The 21,716-nt window shown below is 37.1% G+C and overlaps 1 protein-coding gene across 2 annotated transcripts in view; it reads left to right on the top strand.

The window, feature by feature from the left end:
• The window catches only part of LOC114326173 (ankyrin repeat domain-containing protein 29), a 230,792-nt gene extending 209,290 nt beyond the window's left edge, over positions 1-21,502 (top strand). For both annotated transcript variants that reach the window (XM_028274435.2, XM_028274436.2), the window contains one exon: positions 8,427-21,502. In XM_028274435.2, the coding sequence (XP_028130236.2) occupies positions 8,427-8,621 (195 nt within the window). In that variant the 3' untranslated portion in view covers positions 8,622-21,502. The remainder of the gene's footprint in view (positions 1-8,426) is intronic.
• Positions 21,503-21,716: the final 214 nt, after the last annotated feature.

The raw sequence follows: 21,716 nt of genomic DNA, 5'->3' as shown, positions 1-21,716 counted from the left end.
AAACTATTATACACAACATTTGTTTACCCATAACCGACATATTGAACAATTAGTGACAGGTCATTGTAATTACCCAATCAGAGCACGTATAACACTTCAGCTGCGCCCAGAACCAAGACTTTTGATGAACTCGCGCACATATACATTTACTCCCAAACGCGCCTAAAGAAGTATAACTTCAAAAATTCGTGTGGCTGTTGGTCGAAAAATTATTTTTCGGCATTTTGTACTTATTCATCCGACTGAAAACGATTACCGTTTTGCGCTTTTCTCAGTGGCCCAAAGATGTGTTAATTACAAGCCAATAAATTAGGACTATAGGGTGGATGCTCTAATATCCTCCATGTCTTTCATCGTAGATTTACTTCCACTACTTTGGTAGTATAAGGTCGAGCATTGTCTTGCAGAAACATGACACCATGTGAGAGCTTATCTGGACACCTAGATTCATCTCCAGCAATTATTGACGAAAGAAAGTTATTACCGTTTTGGCTGTAGGTACTCCGTTGCCAAATGGAGACTTGCCAAAGATGTTAGAAAGATAAACCCATGCGCAAATTTTTTAGCCTTCGGATAAAAGGCGAGAAATCCATTGCGCTGAAACGTTGCTTTAAACCAGTTTTTGTACAATACTATTGAAAGATTGAAATTCAACGATTTTCTCTAACCAAGTCTTCCACACATGTCCTATCTGTTGATGCATTACTCAGTGCACTTTCACTCATTGTCTTTTACTCTTAAATTTTCGACACTATTGCTTGACAATTTAATATGCAAAACATACGTCTCCATACACTTAATGCGTTTGCATATTAATTTGCAATGAATGCAAACCTTCATCAGTCTAAAATTGAATGACCTCACTCTGTTTATATTTGGACGGATTTTTAACAACAAACGTCATTTTTAAGTTACAAAACTTAAAATCGCAGTAAAATACAAATGACAGGAAATCAGTGTGATGTTTACAAACATATAGTCCGTCCGCTATAACTTTTCCCATGCGGTACGATTCATTTTCAATCAAATTAAGTCAAAACATAAATTGAAACGAACGTCGATGTGTATATACAGTTTGTATACTGTATACTATATACTACACACATCGGCGTACGTTTCACTTTCTGTTTTGACTTAATTTGACTGAAAATGAAATGGGAAAAGTTATAGCGGACGGACTATAACTAACATTGCAGAACGTGTGGCGGGTAGCTCTTTCAGGACAACAGACTCAATAAACACAGGTTAAAACAAAATAAATGTATTGAGGATATTTATATACAGTTAAAAATTAAAGTAACAAAATAAAATAGGTTCAATTCTATCTTCAACCCATTCCGGAGAAAGCTCCCTTACCGGACGTCTGCAAAAGAAAAATAAAATTGTATTTATTACTATCAAAAGAAAATGCAATTAATGTAATACAAGAAGCAATTACGCACATTCCTGCACCTCATTACACTTCTATCCAGTGTAATGACGTATGCTCTCACGATGAAAATATCAATAATTATACAGATACCCATACAACTCCTGAATCGGAGATGGCGGTAACTGTTCACTTCGCCTTTACACGGATCTTGTTTAATTACGAGCGGAGCATCCCTTCACTACAGAGTTCCACCACCTAGATTGGCCTACCTGTTCAATACACTGGTTAGCCAAGGAGTCTAGAGCTTGATCGCCGCAAGACCGATTGTTCTTCATCATCACATTGTTTGATTTGCTTGTATAGGATAAATTGCTATGTAGAAATGCGTTCAATGTGTGTCCCCGTTTAGGATTTTGTCCTCTTCAGGGTTTGTAGTGAATGTAATGTGTTGGCGTAAAAAGCAAACAGTCCGAAAAACACACTGGGGCAAGTGTCGTATCCTGGTGTTTTTCCTGGGTTATGCCGGACGGTGGTGTCCAGAAGGCCAAAGGTCAACAGAGATGAAAGTTTTGTTGGATTGTTGTTGGTTCCATAGACATTTACGTGTACTGTCCGTGCTTTGCTCTAGACCAATCTCCCTAGAAACCATTGTACAACGACAGGCGAACCTGCGTCCCTCGTCGGCGGTCAGGAGGTGGTTTTGAGCGCAGCGTGGACAGTGAACGTTCGAGTGGTGAAAATAGTTGCGGCTATTTTCTTGGGGCGAACAGGTATAATTGTGCAATGAAGTTGGGAAACCGCAAAAAACCAACTTCTCCCTGTTCGGGGTAGGGAAGAGGATGTGTTAAAGGTGGGTACGGAAGGCTAACGGGGTAGCCTCGAGGATGTTTTCGTACTCCACCGGGAGTTCGTCAATGCATGTTTGCATTAGAGCGGACGGTAAATGAATCTTTTTGTGTTTGGGCTTTCGGTGGAGTACGTGGCCGGAAGATGAACAGGAACATTTGAGAGATTCTTGTGTGTCGGAGGGGGGGCCGTTGATTACTTTGATTGTGAAGTTCCTGTTCAGAGAGTTTATTCTCTCGGTGATTTTGGGGATGTTCGAGATGTTATGGATTTCGTTTGAGGGATATCGCCAGTGCTCATAGTTGCATCTACGTAAGATTCTACGTTCAGCGCTCAACAACCTCTCTTGTTTTGATCTAGCGCAAAGAGAGTAGAGGCAAGATTTGTACTCCATGACGGGTCGAATAAAGGTCTTGTAAGTGTGAATGAGAGTCTTCTTGTGTGTCTTGCCAATTTGTCCAGAGAGAGGGTTGAGAAGTCTGGCCCTGTTCCTTACCCTATCTAAAGTTGCCTTTAGATCTGCGTCCCAGTTAAGAGTCCTGGTGAACAGAACTCCCAAATAGTTCGCAGTCGGGCTAACAACAAGCCTTTCTCCCAACAGTCTCAGAGGATATTGGTTGTCTTCATTAATTATGATTCTATGTGACACAGAAGGGGCGCGAAACACAATTGTTGTTGTTTTGTTCGCGTTCAGCGTGACTCTCCACTTACAACACCATTCACCAACCCCGTCCAACAGAGCCTGGGCTCTTCTGAAGAGGAGTCTTGGGTTGTATCGAGAGGTTGTTGTGAGCAGAGCCGTGTCGTCTGCATAGAGAAACAGCCGAGTGCCTGGGATATTTTGGTTAGTGATATCGCTGTTGTAGATGATGTACAACAGCGGTGCTAGGACTGAACCCTGGGGGACTCCAGCTTGTGGAGTGAAGGGGGTGGACTTTTGATCACTTATTTTCACTCTGACAGTTCGGTTGTGGAGGTATGAGTGTACAATTTTGATAAATTGTAGTGGTAGCCCGATGTCCAGAAGTTTCCGAACAAGCCCGTCATGCCAGACCTGATCGAAAGCCTTCTGCACATCCAGGAATGTGGCTATGGCGAATGAACCATCGTTGATGGTTTGAGTAACTTTAGTAGTGAAATCTGTTATTGCATGTTTGGTAGATTTACCTGACTGGAATCCGTATTGAAATTTTGGTATGATATTGTGGTTTTCAAGAAAGTCATTGAGCCTCTCTTTTAGGATTAGCTCAAGAACTTTACCCATAGTGTTGATTAAAGAGATTGGTCTATAGGATTCCACGTTGGTTGGGGGTTTGCCTTTTTTCAAAAGCAAGCAAGCAAGCAAGCATAGTGATTTAACCCAGCCTGAGAGACTTGCTCACCCCTAGAGAATGACATTCGGGTGATACAATTCATTGGGGCGAGGAGGATTAACTCCCGTAAGCAGGAATCACTCCACCCCGCTTCAATGCTCCAGACCATCCACTTACCCCCCGGTATTGGCCACTTTCCAAGGAGTAGGGAAGTGGCTGTTTTTGAGACATGCATTGAATATTTTAGTTAGAAGAGGGATGATACTCTCTGGAAGTTTTTTGAGGCATCTTCGGTTGATGCCATCAGGTCCGGGAGCGCTGTTTTTACCTATTTGGCAAAAGCTCTCCGTTTCCCTGTTTGTGAGGGGGTCCATGATAGGATCATAGACTGGAACGTGGTGATTGAGAGTAACATTTACTATGTATTCTGTGTTGAGTTTAAATAAGTGATCAAAGTTCGGGTTGTCTGGGGTTTGAAAGTTGTTTTGAAGCGAATTTCTGAATGCTTCAGCTTTCCCTTCTGGGGAATTGACTATGTGATTGTTGACCAACAGATGTGAAGGTTGAGATAGTTTTTGTTTTGTTAGGACTTTGAATTTGTGCCAGAATTTACTTCCGTCTCTGTAGTCCAGTTTTGAGGTAGTATCTTCCCACCGGCGAGCCGTTAGGTCAGAGCCTCTTTATCCTGGCGCAGATTCGGTTGTATTCTGTTTTGATTAGTGGATTTCTGTTGGCCTTATATTGACGTAGAAGACGTCTTTTTTGTTGGATTTTGGCAATGATGTATTGTGGTAGTGCCGATGATGTATAGGTTATTTGTTTGAGTGGAATTGCGTGCGTGATCGCCTCGGTGATGAGGTTCTCAATTTCGGTTGCACTGGTGTCGATACTATCGTTAGTGTCGAGTTCGCCTAACATTGGAAGATTTTGAGTGATGAAATTTTTGAATTCAGTCCAGTTAGCGTGACGATAGTCTCTTATAGTTCTTGGAGGGTTAGGTTGTTTTGGAATTAGTATGTCGGTGTCGACAAGAAGTGGTACGTGGTCTGACGTTATTGAGTCGCCTATGTGGCATCTATCCCCGAACCGATCCAGAATGTTACTAGTAACTAGGATGTGGTCGACAATAGAGGCCCCAGCGGCGTTCAGGAACGTGTATTCAGTGTTGGTGATTCTTGAAATGGGAAGGTCTAGTAGAAAATCCGTGAGGCGGATGCCTTCTGGGTTTTGGCGGTGATCACCAAACTGTGTATGTCTACAATTCAGATCGCCCATCAACACGGCCTTGCTGAGCCTTGAAAAATACTCTAGCAAATGCCTGTTGAGTGGTTGATCCGGGTGTTTGTAGTAAGAGACTATCGTGAGGGTTTCGTTGTTGGGGATGTGCACGTCAACTGCCAGGAAGTCCACGTCTGGTGGACGAAAATTTGGTGGGAATGTAACTGTGCTGTGTGGTATTCCGTGTTTCACTAGAATACCGTTCCCACGTGAAACCTGACAGCGGTTTCGATGAATGATCGAATATCCTGCGAAATGTGGATCGCTTTTCGACAGAGTATCTGTGAGTGCAAGGATTTGAATGTTATGTTTCGACAGGATATTCTTGATGAGGGGTCTCTTTTTGGAGAGACCCTGACAGTTAACTGCACCTAGGGTGAAATCCATAAAGGGGGGGTTTAGTTGTTCGGGCTGAAGGCCAGTTTAATCTGGCTGCCATGTCCATGGATCACGGTTGAGTGATCATAGATCTGGCTGACCAGGTTTGCGGTGATTGTTGCTATTTGTTCCCTGAGTTCAGGCATCAAGTTCAACAGTAGCGTTGTTTGTATCAGTATGATATTTTGCGTCTCCAAAGGCAAAGCGTGTGGTGGAAATGATCTTTCAACCGTGAGAGGTTGAATCTCTTGGGCGGAGGATGGGACTGTGTGTCTATCGGGACACTTGTTTGAATATGCAGGGTGGTCTCCGCTGCAATTCGGGCATTTGGGTTGCTCAAGGGTTTGGCAGGCACTTGATTTGTGGTTGCCGTCGCAGTGAGGACAGACGAAAGCTTTTTCACGGCATTCGTCGATGTTGTGCCCGTTCATGCAGCATTTGCTGCAGTACTTCGGGGTTGGACGCACGGGATCGGAGCTGTATGGGAGTTCGACGTTGTATATTGTACCGTCGAAAGAAATGCCCCGGCTCAGTGCTTGTGTATACTTTTCCAGGGATTTGGTCACCACCTTGACCACCAAAGAGTCTCGCCCAAGCCTGTAGGATTTTACTCGCCACAGTTTGACGATTGGGAAGTCTTGTTCGGTGAGCAAAGCGGTGATCTCATCCTCGGAGTAGTCAGTTTCGACGCCAGTAATGCAGAGGAGGTATGTCGGAGAGTGGTCGGAATTGGATGGATTATTCCTGGTACGGCTTGTGACCGTAATCATTGTCTGGCCTGTGGCTTTGCGGATAGTGGTTTCGATTTCCTCTGCATTTAGTGAATTGAATAGTCGCATGTGAGCGATACCGTGAGAAAGGACTTTCATGGAGTGGATTTTGTTATTTAGAAGAGGAGTGGCGTTCAGTTGACGATAGAAAGTTCTTTGCACGCAAAGGTCCTTTGGTAGGTCCTTAATTAGATATTCGTAGATCTTAGGGTTGTTCATAGAGTTGACTATGTTCGGGTTGCGTGGGCGAGAGCTTGCTGCGGCAGCGTTGGCATAGGTTTTGCGTTGTCTTCTTTGGAAGACGAAGTCAGATGAATTGTCTTGAGCATTGTTAGGAATTTGATTTGACTGTTGGGATTGATTCGTGACAGATACTTGTTGTGGTACTTGTGAAGAAGATTGAATAGATGTTTGCGAGGTTTGTATAGAAGTTTGGTTTGATGTTTGAGAGGATTGAGTGTGAGAAGAGGTTTTGGGCCGTGAAGAAGTGCGATGTTGTGATTTTGATCGATGAGAAGATGATGCTGATTTGGATCGTTGATTTGATGATTCGGATTTTTGATTCGTTTTTTCCCTTGGAGTTGCGCCTTGCTTGATGTAGTCCCTTGCTGCCTGAAGCTCACGGTACTCAGTATCGTACTTCAATAGCATGGGGTTTTCGGGGTCTTCCGCTCTCATGCGGCGACAGCTCTGTCTAAACCTCGCTTGTGCCATAGCCAGGTCTGCATTTTCTTTAGCCAGATCCATCTCCGCCTGAGAGCGATTGTATTCGCTTGGGGGAGGTCTTTTGCCTTCTTCCTTAAGGCTAGAGTATTGGTTTGAAGTTTCAACGTTTTCTTTGGTCGTCCGAGAACGGGGCGACCGGGTGGAATCAGAGAATCTATCTCGGATAGACATGTCGAGCTTGGATTTGAATGTCGGTCTAGCGAGTAGGAGGGCACCCCAGCCTCAGGGTGTTCTGAGGGGTAAATCCCAGGGATAGAGATGGCTTGTCCTATCCCTCCTAGCCTTTCCGATGTTTTGACAGTGACTATATTTACCTGTGATAATGTGCAGTTTACCCTGCTGCTAGTAGGTCCCTCGTTGAAAGCCTTTTTCAAAATTAGCTTGTACCCCGTACTGGCACTTGTTCTTGCAGCCGTATGTGAACACTAGATAGAGTTCGGGGCGAGTGTATTGCACTCGAGCCCGGGGCCAGAGTATTCCTCTGAAACCCCACTATCCGTCTACCTTTGGTTTACACGTCCAAGCGTCGTTGGTTTTTCGGTGGGTCCAAACTAATCCCTTAGGGCTAACCGTGCTCCGCTAACTTCAGCAATTGATGCTCTCAAACTTCTCGCTGTTCGTCGTTATGAGTAGGGTGTGCAAGCAGTGACCTTACTACTCGACGTCCGAATCGAGAATACGGATTGTTCAAGCAAGCAAGCAATTTGATTTAACCCGACCTGTGGGAATGTCCACCCTCTCGAAAGAGTACATTCGGGTGTAACAATTCTATGGGGCGAGGTGTTTTGACCCGAGTATATACAGGGATCACCCCACCTCGCTCCAATGCCCCAGGCCATCCCTTTCCCCCCCCCCATAGCACGCTGATGCGCGATGGGGGCACAACTATCGTAGCCAAATGCTCTTCACAATGGAATCCTGGGTAATAAGATTCCATTGTGGTACCCTAATCGAATGCAAAAAACTAGGCCAGCGTGATGCGCTCTATGCCTTTATCTTCTTTCTTACTTATCCGCGGAACTAAAAATTGCTTGCTTGGGCCCCGAGTCATCGTGCTGAGCCCTAGTGGGCTCCGCCCGATGACTCGTTGCTCGAGTTTGTATGTGTTTTATGGTTTTTTTTTTATAATTTTTTGGGGGCTTTCGCCATTTTTTATTTTATTTATATTTTTTTGGGGGCTTATACCCTTCTGTAATTTTCTAATATTCACTTACCTTAGAGGCGGTCGTGGTACTTGATTTTCGTATATAACGCTGTCTTCGGCACTTGTTTTCGAGCTACGAACTCACTACTATCACTTATCACTTTTGTACTCTTATCCCACTATTTGTTGCTTCGGACGTCTGTGCTTCCAAATACGGATTGTTCTTCCTCGGTTCTCTTCTTAAATACCATTTCTGTGGCACACCTGGCTTCATCGAAGAGGTGGCACTTAGTGGGAGTTGCGCTGGTATCGAATCGCGTACGCTTCTTTTCTAACGAGCGGCCGAACGCTGTCCTGAAGGCATATCGTTACAAACGTTAGTTGACCGATTACAATTGCTTCCGCTTCAGGGGCTAACTGGACCAAAAATTCGTTTCTATTAAACAAGCGTATATTTTTGTTGATGATTGTCATAAGCATAGTGTAGAGGTCGAGTATCATTGAGATGTTTTGCGGTGTGCTGTTCAGGGTACTTTTATTAACCAGTTCACTTTATTACCTATAACAAACACACTATTGACAATAATATTTTTTTACAGAATGGAGAGACAGCCTTACACGCAGCGGCCTTTTCCGGAAGTCTTCCAGTCTGCAAGCAATTGATGGCTGCTGGAGCAAATCCGTGCATGAAAAACCAAGAACATAACACACCTGCAGATATTGCCAAGAAGCACAGGCATACCTCCGTTTACGAATATCTAAAAGCATGTGAAACCCGTGGCCAAACAAAATAAAAAGATCGATAATTTGTATAATATGGTTTTAAGTAATTACTGTATTAACAAAATGGGTGTTACAATTGGGAAATGTGAGCTCGAATTTCTAATTTTGTTGAATAAAAATTACATAAAAATATGTAAAACGGCTAGAAAAGAAAACTGCAAAATTGAATTTGAAATTTAAATTACTGATCTGTTAATATCTAAATGCCGATTAAAGTTAAAATATCGGAGGTTATTAGTAAGAGAGCGATTGGGTTGTAATTTGTATTGTCATATTTGTATTGTCATATGCCATAAGATCATATGGCTCAAGTGAGCTCATTGAAATTAATTACTATAACTAAAATTAGTGTGAATTCCCATTCTTGTCTGTCATTCCAATCTCCAGCCTGAAGATTCCTCTCCCACGCCTTCTAACCATGTCTGTTTTGGTCTTCCTCTTTTCCTTCTTTCAACCGGAACATACTTTATTATTTGCTTAAGAAGTCGTATATCGTATATTCTTTGGACATGGTCATATTAAATAAGTTATCTGCCTTAAATTTCTTCTATAATAGTTCTTGAGTTTCATATTTTGTCCTATTCGGTTGTTGTCTATATTTTCCAGTCTTGATTTTCTGGCAGATCTGAGCCCTGTACATTTCTAAACACAATAAGCGCCGTTCTAAGATTTGTTTAGCTACCATTCTTCGCATACATACAGTACGATACTTTTGAAGATTAATTTACACAGGTTTTTTTATTTCGCAGAAAGAGAGGAAATGCTATTCTTTAAGTCCTAATTTTGGCTTGTGTATAAAAGAAAATAAATAACTGTCATATATTAAATTTTGTTCATACACTGATATGATATATTCAGTCACATGTTATAAAGAAAAATTAACGCAGAAAATCCAGGTTTGAGTGCAATTCCGGCATATTTATAATGGGTATATGTACTATATATTTACCTTTTGTAACACCTAAAATTAGTTAAAATTAAAATAGCTAAAAGCAATGTATTCAAGACTTAGTTACTGTGCCTTTAAAACTATTAGACTACTTCTGTAAGTATTATTGCATTGGTGTCAGTTTAAAATGTTTATATTTTCAAGTTTTTAAAAACTAAAATAGGTGGTTAATTAAAACAACATATTTATTTCCAGAGAACATAACAAGGGCAATATAGTACAAAATTCTCTACTTTTTTCTTTTTAATTATCTCTATCCACTGTGAAAGGTTCTTAACAAAGAAGTTCTTTTATGTAGTTCAAATACGTTAACACAACATAAAATAACATTCATAGTAAAGATATGACTATAAAGACTAGTAAATACTATGACTAAGATTTCAAAGAGTTGATATAGGTACGCGCGCACTTGAGCTCGGTTAATGTATTTACATATTTCGTGACATGTAGATCCATAAATTATGGTTGTTAGTTTTTGGAGGAAGAAGAACAACAAAATATGCTTAGAGAATGAAAGAATGATAAATGGGTGCATCAAATTTGCGAAAAGGGAAACACGGAATGTGAATTTGCTACTTTATTTCCTGATGTAATCAATCATCATTTTTGTAAAGTGCACACTGAGTTATTTGAATACACAAAGACATTAAATTGCCGATGATTGTGGTGTGTTCCATTACCGGCCGGTTCGGACAAGTGTGCGCGTACCTTAATGGATATAGAGGAGGGAGCTGATTGGCAATGCTGGTCCAGAGTCAATTATTAAAAAAGCAATTTCTAGAAAATTTTGTGAATAATATGAATATATTAATTTCTGCTACATTTATAATTAACAACCTAGGACCATTAATGCCGGACAAAAAATTCGCACAAATTATTCCTGGACAAAAAATCCCCAGGTAAAAAATTCCCACAAATAATCCCCCACAAATAATCTCCACAAAAAATCCCCAGACAAAAAATCATCAGACAAATAATCCCCGGACAAAAAATCCCTACAAAAACTTCCGGTCAAATATTTCCCCCATTTTTTTTTTGATAAAATATCCCCACAATTTTTTCTGGACAAAAAATTCCCAAACAAAAAATTTCCACAAAAAATCGACGAGAAATATTTGCTGCCGAATAGTTCTCAAAGTTTTTCCGTGAAGCAATCGACGCAGATATTTTCTAGCCTCAGTGCATGAGAGTATATTAGCAATAGCAATCGCCATGAAACCGCTTTTTGGCACAAAAATAATGATGATAATGGTTTTTGATATAGCTTTTGAAAGCTGACATAGCTTTTAAAGCAGGTTTTTGAACTGTTGCTTCTGTTTGCATTGAATTGAAACTGTTAACTAAATATTTTATACCTAAAATTTACAAAAAAGGAACAGGTTTTTTTGCATTACAATCAAAATTATCGTTTTCAGGACCAGTAGTTATCATTACCAATAGGCAATATTTTGAACATAGTTATTCAAAACAGAGTGAGAAAAATTATAGAAAAAAAGAAAGCGAATAATAACGACGTGATTCCCACAGCCTTAGCTCATTCCACATATTTTCCTCGATTTTTGAAAAAACTCACTCTTTTGTCATGTAAAATTTGAAGTTTTCGGCATGAATCCGTACTGAGGAAAACCAGTTGGAATATGAAATTTGAATTCGAAATTTGGTAATCGAAATTACAATTCATGCTTAATCGTACTTGCTAAGCATTATTTTCGTGCCGAAAAGTGGTTTCATGACGATTGCTTTACCTACTCTCATACACTGAGACTGAAAAACATTTGCGTCGATTGCGTTCACGGGAAAATTTTTGAGAACTATTCGGCAGCAAATATTTTTTGGGGATTTTTTGTCCGGAGACTTTTTGTCCAGAAAAATTTCTGGGGATTTTTTGTCCGGAATTTTTTGTGGAGATATTTCGTCCAAAAAAATTGTGGGGATTATTTGACCGGCTTTTTTGTGGAGATTTTTTGTCCGGATATTTTTATGGGGATTTTTGTCGAGGAATAATTTGTGGGGATTTTTTGTCCCGGATTATTTGTGCAGGGATTACTTGTCCGTACACAATAATTAATTATCTATATAAGTATATTAAACTGGCACCGTAACGAATGTGAATCTCTAATGTACAACAAACACTGTATTGTATAAACAATCACGTCTTCGTATTTATAGCTCAATATTTAACGTGTCAATTTTCAGTATTAGTGCATTTCATTATTTGTTATATTAGCTTTTGATACAATACTTATATATTAAGAAAAAATGTTAAACCGTTGTTGTGAGTTGTTTTTAAACATGCTTTCCTGCCAAAAATAATATACAATATAATGGGATTTAAGATGTTGAACCTTTGTCGAGCGGCATAATTTTACACCGTTAACAGACGGCATAGGTACAATTGTACCTGTTGTATATTTTCTTAAAAATTCGTTAATGTAAAGGGAAATATATGTTAATTTTTAGATAATATTATTTATTACTAGCATAACTGGTAAAAAATTGTTGAATATTGCAATAAATAAGTCATAGTATTCGGTAATTTGTTCTTGTACGGATTTATAAACAAAGATTAGAAGCAGCTATGACGTGACCGCTCTTATCTATCGTAAATTATTGAAATTACTACAGCACTAATCTTGAAAATAGTGGTCGTAAACAAATTCTAGGAAGAATAGCATTGTATTGTATTTCAATTGGAAAAATATATCTCATCCCTATTTAGTTGTTTGGTATTTGTCAATACGTGTATACCTAAAAATTATCATGAATATTAGTGATTATATATCTAGTTTACCGAAATGGCAACAAAAGAGGTGTACACCGAAATAACAAAGAAAACTTGTGCGAGGTGTGGATTATGGAATATCTGTCACTAATACACGCAGCAATGTCTTGTAATCCTTTCAAGACCATGCTAAGATTTATATGATTTGACAACGAAAATACCTGCGAAGAACGCAAAAAAAAACGATAAAGCTGCACTCATAAGAGATATATGAATGCTGAATAAAAATTTGCAACAAGGCTCCAAAACATCCCAATGCATAACCACCGACTAACAATTGTTTCCATTTAGAGTCCGTACAAATTTTACACAATACCTTCCAAACTCGCTAAATACGGGATCAAAGTATTTTTGGCTTGTGATGCATCAAACGCAAATCTCGTACAAGATCATCTTTTTATTGGAAAAACAGCAAATGGTTTCCGACAAGTTAACGTTAGAGAACACACAGTTTTGGATCTGGTCACGTCTTATGAAGGTTATGGGCAGAATGTTACCACAAATAACTTTTTTACCAGTTTTGAATTCGCTAAATTGTTGGAGTTAGAAAATGGAGAAAGAGCTGGTTTTTCCACTTTCGCATACAATGATGATGCTACTGTATGCTCTTATATGTGCCAAAGGAGAACAAAGCACTAGTGTTACTCTCGTCCATGCATATGACAGGAAAAGTAGAAGACAGTGAAGTAGCGAAGCCGGAAATAATTCATTATTACAATAAATCCAAAGCGGGATGGATAACATGGATAAAATGTTGGGTGAGTATTTAACCGTATACTCAACCAGCATTTTATATCGAATATTGCGTTGGACCTTGGATTTTTTTTATAATATGATTGACGTAACTGGCTTAGCATGCTACATTATACATCGAGAGCATAATCCATTACAAAAAACAAAAGACTAAGCAGGAAATATTTGAAGGATCATTCTAAAAATATTTGGTTGCCTTCATTTCAATCTCAAAGTAAAAACCGGATGATGATGAAGAGTCATTTTCTTCGTAGTGTTGTAGAAAGAAATGGTCCTAGGTCGAAACAGAATATGTATTTGCTGTAGATACTCCTCAAGTATCTCACAACATTCGTGAATCTACTCCAGTAACCGGAAGTTGTCATTTTTGTTGAAACGAACGGAAAAACAGCGTAAAACGAGAAATACTTGTGTAGTATGTTTTCTACCTGTGTGTGACGAACATTCTTTGTCTAAATCGGTGGTTCCCAAAGTGGTCCAGGTGGACCTCCAGGGGTCCACGAGGGACTCAACGGGGGTCTACGTTGGCGTGAAATAAAAATGGGGGTGCACAAGTTGTAATTGGGGGTCCACGAACACTTTATAGTGATTTGGTATTTATTTAAACAAATTTGCATTTTTTTATCGTAAAATATCAATGGGAAAAAATAATGTTTTAATAGTAGGGACTTAAAAATAGCATTAAAATATATTATAACAAGTTATTTGGATTAAAAAGTTTATTTTTAGATTATATAACAAGTTTTTGATGAAATTTAGGTGTAGAAAACTTTAAAATGCCGTTTTTTACATTCTCCTCCATTCCCAAAATACATGTCTTTCGATTTGACTGAAAATTTGCCCACAGATAACCAAAACACAGGACTTTAAATGTTAAAAGAATTTGTATAGTTTTACAAAACAACAGAAATACGTGGAATAATTAAAGTGTCAAAAATATAGGCGGCTGCTGTAATTAGGTACAATTAACTCGGAAAATATCGGCCCTATGAAAATAATGGTTAAAAAAATTGTAGTAATTATTGTAAAGACGATTTATTTGGAACAATTTTAATTTCTACCATTTTTGTCGAAAAGTTACCTCATACGTACTACCTGAAATATTGATTTTAGCAAAAAATGAAAAAAATCAAAATTGTATAAAATTTAATTCTTTCCACTTTTGTATAAGTATATTTTTGTTCTAAAACTAATAATAAACGAGATAATTCAATAATTCTGCTTTAACTGTCACTATTTTTGCGCCATAACTCGGAAAATATCGACGGCACAAAAAATTTATAATAAAAGAAATTATTGAAACCATATTTTTAACAATTTCCGTCAAAACAGAATAGAATCTTGCTGGGGTAGCTCGACATGCAAGATCAAATGCTAACCCGACTGGACTATATAATTTGGACTCAGATATTATTGCATGTAACTTTTCTTATATTGTAAAACTACACAAATTCTTTTAACCACTTAAAGTCCTGTGTTTTGGCTATCTGTGGGCAAATTATTAGCCAAATAGAAGAACATGTATTTTGGGAATGGGGGTAAATGTAAAAACAGTATTTTAATGTTTTCTACACTAAAATTTGATCAAAAACATCTTAAATCAAAAAACTTATTATAATGCCTAATAATCACATTTTTGAGTCCCTTCTATTAAAACATTATTTGTTCCATTGATACTTTATGATAAAAAATGCAAATTCGTTTAAATAAATTCCAAATCACTCCGCCACTGCCACGATGAGTAGAATTCTATTTTGCTGCAAATTGCTTGCATATGCAATTCTACTGATTGTGATTCCACAATCCTGTGCTTACAATGTGTAAGTCCTGTGCTTGTTACGTACAGCATGCCTTGATGAAGATATTCAGACATACGTTCAACATTTAAATGCGCTGATGACTTCAAAAACAGATTTGAAGATATTTTGATGATGGAAATACCACCACGGGTCATAAATCCATTTGATGAAACGGAAGTGGTGGATGTGGTATTACAAGAGGAACTACTAGAGCTCAGCACCAATGAAGAGCTGAAGGTGCAATTTAAAAAAGGCTATCAAACATTCTGTCTGCAGGCAGAAATACCTGAAAAATATCCTGGGCTTTGGGAAATTGCGAGAAAATTTTTCATAGCGTTTCCCTCGTCATACCTTGTCGAAAAAAGGTTTAGTGTAGTTACAAACCTATTGACAAAAAAAAAGGAACACCAACAAAAGGAATCCTAACAAAACTAAAGCCAAATATTGATAATTTGCTGTCAATCAATCAAGTACATCCCTCCCATTAAAATTATTGGGATTTTTTTTATTGTTGATCTGCATATTTAAAGTTACGTAACGTTATTAGTGTTTTATTTTAATTCTTTTAAGTCTGATATCATTATCATTTTAATAAATAGATCGTAAGAAAATATACCTACTATTTTTTCTTTATTTTTATCACTCCGAATTTAGCACTATTTTCGAAGACGGAGAACAGGAGTTAGCGATGTAATTTCCCGAATTGCCACCCTGAAATGCAACTGGGTCGGACACGTCGCCCGAATCAGTGATGCGAGGTGGACGAAGAGATTACTTGAGTGGAGGCCGAGATTAGAAAAAAAAAGTAGAGGAAGACCACCTACTCATTGGACTGACGATCTCAAGAAAATGTCAAGAAATTGGATGCAAAGTGCTCAAAATAGAGCAAAAAGGACAAAAATGAGGGAGGCCTATGTCCAGCAGTGGACGCAAAGAGCTGGGTGATGATGAATGATGATGATTTTAGGGTTGGAGCTCACCCGCGACGCCAATTTCCATCGTTATATCTTCAAATTTGGAATGAGTTTTGGGAACATGGTAAAAATGTAGCAGCAGGGGGTCCACCGAAACCAGTAAATTTTTAAAGGGGTCTACGAGAAAAAATAGTTTGGGAACCTCTGGTCTAAATGATATGTGATGCGAAAATCCACAATAACATTCATTTTAGTATTTTGATTCAAATAAGCTTATCATTTAAATACAAAATATATGGTTTTTTAAAGTTACTTATTTAAAAAAATGTACAAGGTACAAATGCACCTATGCCGTCGTTTATGGGGGTAGGAAATATTTCAGCCTCCTTCTGTGAACTGAATAAGGATTTTTTTTGTTATATTTAGCTCACATAATCTACTGGATAAATGTAGAGATGTCACAAAAGTTCAAGTCTCTACCTATTTGAAAAAAAGGTTATCACAATTTGAAAACTCAAAAGTTACAATTGTACCTATGCCGCCCGATGAAGGTTAAAAAATATTAATACAAAATTCACATTTCTAGGAAATAACTTTCATTTAATTGTTTATTAAATAACAGTATAATGTTGCCTATTTAATATCACTGTTATAAGTAACATGAAACAATAATCTGTACCTATTTTCTTTGCTTTTACATTTACAGGATAATCGTCAATACGATATGTTTCGTGTATCTTAATCCAATTACTACAATAGCCATGCTATTGCTATATTTTTCCAAAGTTAGTTGTTTTTCATGATCGTACCTAATCCATGCCTTTTTCAAGATAATCAATGCATTGTACCTGAATAATTGTTTTCATGAATATTATTTAATACTGTACATTTAATCTAATTAAATATAATTTTAAAAATGATTACAAGATAAAATCGAGACTGTATCAATGATTCAAGAGTGAAGAAAAAACTAATAAAGAATCTGCAAAAAGTTATTATAGGGACACCTAAACTGTGACCTGAGAGATCGAAAATGAAACACCCATTAAAGATCAAATCATTTTTATATATCGTTGATTGGGAAGAATAGTATGATATTTCAAAAACATTAGGTTTACAGAAAAGGCAATTAAAGATTGAGATGGGTTATGAGATCGGATTACTTAAGCAATACAATATTAAATATCCTTTTTATCAGAATAGTTAAAACTTACAGTATTAACTGACAATATGGGTTTTACATCCAATCCATATACCACCCCCAACTCATATTTTTCATCCCCATTTTGAGTTATAATACTTTTCTCTATAAAAATGTTGTACTATTTCACAAATATCAGGTTATTAGGGACAATAAAACGGAACAGTTTAAATGTTTTATTATAGTTTAAACAACAATTAATGAAAAAAATCGCAGTTATAGTACAATACCAATATAAAAAAATAAAAAATTTGGGCCCCCATTAAAAAAGTGAAAGTTTCTACAAGTTAGCGTAAAAATCCCTATAGTATTGTGGCATAACCGCTACATTTTTTTTCAAGAAGAGAGAGCAGGCCAGCTTTCTTTTTTCACTCATTCCCACTTTTTTCTTGTAAGCTTGTTTTAGAGTAATGTCACGTGCTGATGGAAGTCGTCGTTTGCTTTGAAGACTCATCAGAGGATGATGAACACGTACTGGAAGAATAATTTGGGTCGCCCGAGGTGTTATCAAAGACTGAAATACTAGAAGACCTGGTTGATATGGAAGACGAAGAGCTGCTACTGTCCTTTTCACGCTCCCTACTGATTGTAAACGTTGGTCCTATTTCATCTTCAGTACCTGTGGTTTCGTCGATAGTAGGACTTTTTTGGTTTTCTTTGTTTTCAAAATCAACAGCCATATGAAAATATTGCCAACTATATGTAGTTGGACTTTTTGGTTTTCTTTGTTTTCAAAATCAACAGTCATATAAAAATATTGTCCCTATTGTTTTTCAGCTAAGAGAGAAGCAATTTTAGACCTTTCATTTATAAAAGTAGTTTCTTGTAACTAGAACTTCTTTCTTGCTTCTAGAACAAAATACATATTAGCTATTAGGTCCATAAAAATTGTGCAATCAACGCACATATTTATTAACTCTTTTCTGTACACTGGATGGAAATTTAAACCACTTACTAAGCTATTTTTATCAATTTACACCTACGCGAGAGGTTTGTATTAGGTACTTATTTTCTCTGTTCCTATGAAGTAATGTTATCTTTAATTGATGAAATTCCCACAGTTTAGATTTCGGCTTACACTCGAATGTTTATCAGTTTGTTGTTTCTTGAAAAATGAAGTCATTTAACACGGGCAATCGAATAAATCTATGAAAAATCTCGTGCTGCAAAGAGTTTTAGAAGAAACGAAAATCCTAGTTTAAGTATCTAGTAAGAAAAAAAATATTTTAAGGAATAGAATAATAAAACCAAATAATTTCTTGGATTTGAGTTAAATTATGTCGAAGATAATGTTAACTAAAAATATCACGTTATACTTAGGGCAAAATTATATTCAGAGGTGTACTTATTTTATTCAAAAGTATCATATTATTTGTAATCATCATACTGACCAAAATTATAATAAAAATAAATGCTTACTTGTTAAAGAAGAGTATGATATTTTGAAATATAATTCTCTTGCTCCAAAAATATTCACTAATAAGATGCAAGCAGTGTTAATCTTTTGACTTATAATAGTATTGATTAAATAAAAATGACCTAAACTTAGCACGAACTGTAGACAACTGAGTTACCCGAGTCTTCTCCACAGCGGTTGTGTGGAAGTGGGACATGCCATAGTTGGTCATAGAGCTCTCTAGTGCTTGTCGTTTAAACTGCACTTACAATACTTTTCTCCATGATAGATCTATTCATTCTGAGTAGTTTTTTGATATAAACTAAAAATGAACGATTTTTGACTTATCATACTATTCTTCCCAATCAACGATATTTTTTTCGCAAATAAATGGTCTTATATATTACTTACGTCAAATAATCAATATTCCACAATAATTTTCTTACACTTTACCTGGTGGAGGATAAATGCAAGGAATTAAAAGAGTTGATTGAAAAACATGATACATTTAATATGTTTAAAAAAGTTAAAGAAGTAGCTGGTCTTTATCATAAGAAAACTCTACACACTATAACCGATTCGTTGGGAAAAATAATAAAATAGACGTACACAAAATTCGAATAACCTGGTATAATTATATAAATGAACTGTATTATGATGATAGACCCGAAGAACTGGAGTCTTTAGATGAAGGTGAAGGACCAGAAATACTACATGCTATAAAATTGGCAAAAGACAAGAAAGCCCTTGGTCCTGACAACATACCGACAGAGATGTTAAAGCTCATTCATGTGGAAAACATTGGAATACTGGTCAAACTTTTCAATGATGTTTATTCGACTGGTGATATCCCCGAAGATTGGTTAAAGTCAGGATTCATAACCGTCCCAAAAACAACGTCCTAAAAACTGTAGCGATTATAGAATGATAAGCCTTAGGAGCCACACTGAAAATATTTATACGTATTATCCACAGTAGAATCAGAGATAAATGTGAAGAAGACCAGGATGAAACACAATTTGGCTTCAGAAATGGACTGGGAACCCTGGACGCACTCTTTGCACTAAATGTATTATTGCAGAAATGCCGAGATCAAAGGAAAGACGTCTTTGCTGTATTTATTGACTATGAGAAGGCCTTTGATCGAGTACTACATCACAAATTAATTACGATATTAAAGGATAAAGGAGTTGATAATCGAGACGTAAATGATAGCTTGCGCAAATGGAAAATCAACAGAAACATGTAAAATTCAAAGAGGTGTCAGACAGGTTTGTATACTGTCCCCACTGTTACTTAATTTATATTCAAATAGACTATTTAAAGAAGCGATGCATAATTTGGAATGGGGCGTGACAGTTAATGGAATTCTGATAAAAAGAATCATACATGCAGATGATACAGTTATTTTAAGTGATGACATGAATGGATTACAATGCTTTTTAAAAGCGATTGACAAAGTGGGAAAAGAGTTTGGCCTAAACGTAAACTGTTCAAAACAAAATATATGGTGTTTAGCCGTTTAGCACATTAAGATTCACGGTTATATGTTGATGGTCAAATAATTCAAAGAGACTCTAGTTTTGAATATCTTGGTTGCCATATTACTGAACAATTAGATCCAGATAAAGAGATAAAATGTAGAATCGAGACATTCTTCTATAATGATAAATTGTAACTTCAACTTCGAAAGCGTATGATTAAATGTTACATTTGGTCAGTCCTCTTATATGGCGTCGAAGCATGGACATTAAAAATATCCACCATTAATCGTTTGGAAACCTTTGAAATTTGGCTGCACAGATGTACATTAAAAATACCATGGACGGCTATACTGACAAATGTGGTAGTCCTTAAGAGAGCAAATGCTACTCGCGAGCTGCTTGATAATATCAAATGTAGAAAGATGGCCTATTTTGGACACGTAGTAAGGGGAGACCGATATAGTATTCTTCAACTTATTATGATGGGTAAAATAGAAGGACGCAGAGGAATTGGTAGAAAGCAGGCCTCTTGGTTGAAGAATATCAGGGAGTGGACAGGTATAAAGAAAGCAGAGCAACTATTTAGAATAGCTCGAGACAGAGACAGTTTCGCCATGTTAATCGCCAACTTCAAGGGGACTTAATAGGGCACGTTAAGAAGAACACTTTACCCATAAAGCAGGTCAATGAATAAATTGTGGTCCCTCTCTACTTCACACTCCTCAATTCTTCTAAGTTTGTCTCATATCCAAAGAATGAAAGATCAGGAGGTTTAGGTGATCAGGAAGGAACGTAGCCTTGAGAGTCATAAAGAAACCTAGTAGCAACTGTTATTGTTTGATGTCTCATATTATCCTGTTGGGAAAATGTAATCCTGTCTATAACCGGGAATCAGAATCGGCCGTTATACACAGGTGGTCACTTTATAGGAGTGGTCACTTTTAGAAGTTTTACTGTGTATCATATATCGATAAGTACCTTTATTTTATTTTGTAATCAGTTTCGACTTTCCAGATTCTATCCAGTTTTCTAGGTTAGGTAATATTTATACAGTGATGGGCGCGCTAATAACCGGCAGAATAATGTCACTGTGACAGTGACAGTTTTAGTCGACATACCTACTCATCTGTCTGATACGTCTAAAGATGGGAAACAATAAATAGAATGTAAATTTATAGGTTTCTCATTTCTTTTTATCTCACAACTTAATATGTTTTCCATCTTTTGCGTTATTTTGTCGGTTATTAGCGCGCTCATCACTGTATACCTGTTTTATTAGCAAGAAATAATAATATAATATACCAACTGTTCATAAAAAGCCAATGTCTTCCCCAAACAATTTCCAAATAAAATGTATTTTAAAATATAGTCTACACTTAAATACAGTTATAAAAATAATAACTATGTATCTTCATTTATAAACTTCATATTTAGTGATGTCAACTTCCGCCTTAAAATTTTGTTCCACGATTATTTAAAATATATTATGCAGTTTCGCGGTAAAGTTAATTTGTAAATTGTGGTGTAAATATTTGTTGTCTATGACGTTATTTATTTGCGTGTGTTATTGCTATTTTATTATATTAATAATTATTAAAAAGATTGTTGATTTTGTATTTTTGTTTTATTTTGTATGATGTGATGCAGACCCGGACTGGTACACCCACACAACCGGTTCACCCAGACATTTACAAGTTTTCCCAAACGTTTTTAAGTTCGGTAGCAATGCCTTGAACCCAGGGCCGCTTTATCCATTAGGCAATATGTAGGCAGTTGCCTAGGGCGGCACATGATGAGAGGGCGGCAAAAATACTGTACAAACAATATT

Source organism: Diabrotica virgifera, chromosome 7 (genome assembly GCF_917563875.1).
Source record: "Diabrotica virgifera virgifera chromosome 7, PGI_DIABVI_V3a".
Classification (NCBI taxonomy): Eukaryota; Metazoa; Arthropoda; class Insecta; order Coleoptera; family Chrysomelidae; genus Diabrotica; species Diabrotica virgifera.
The sequence above is the reverse complement of the archived record's forward strand: the minus strand, read 5'-3'. Positions and strand labels throughout refer to the sequence as shown.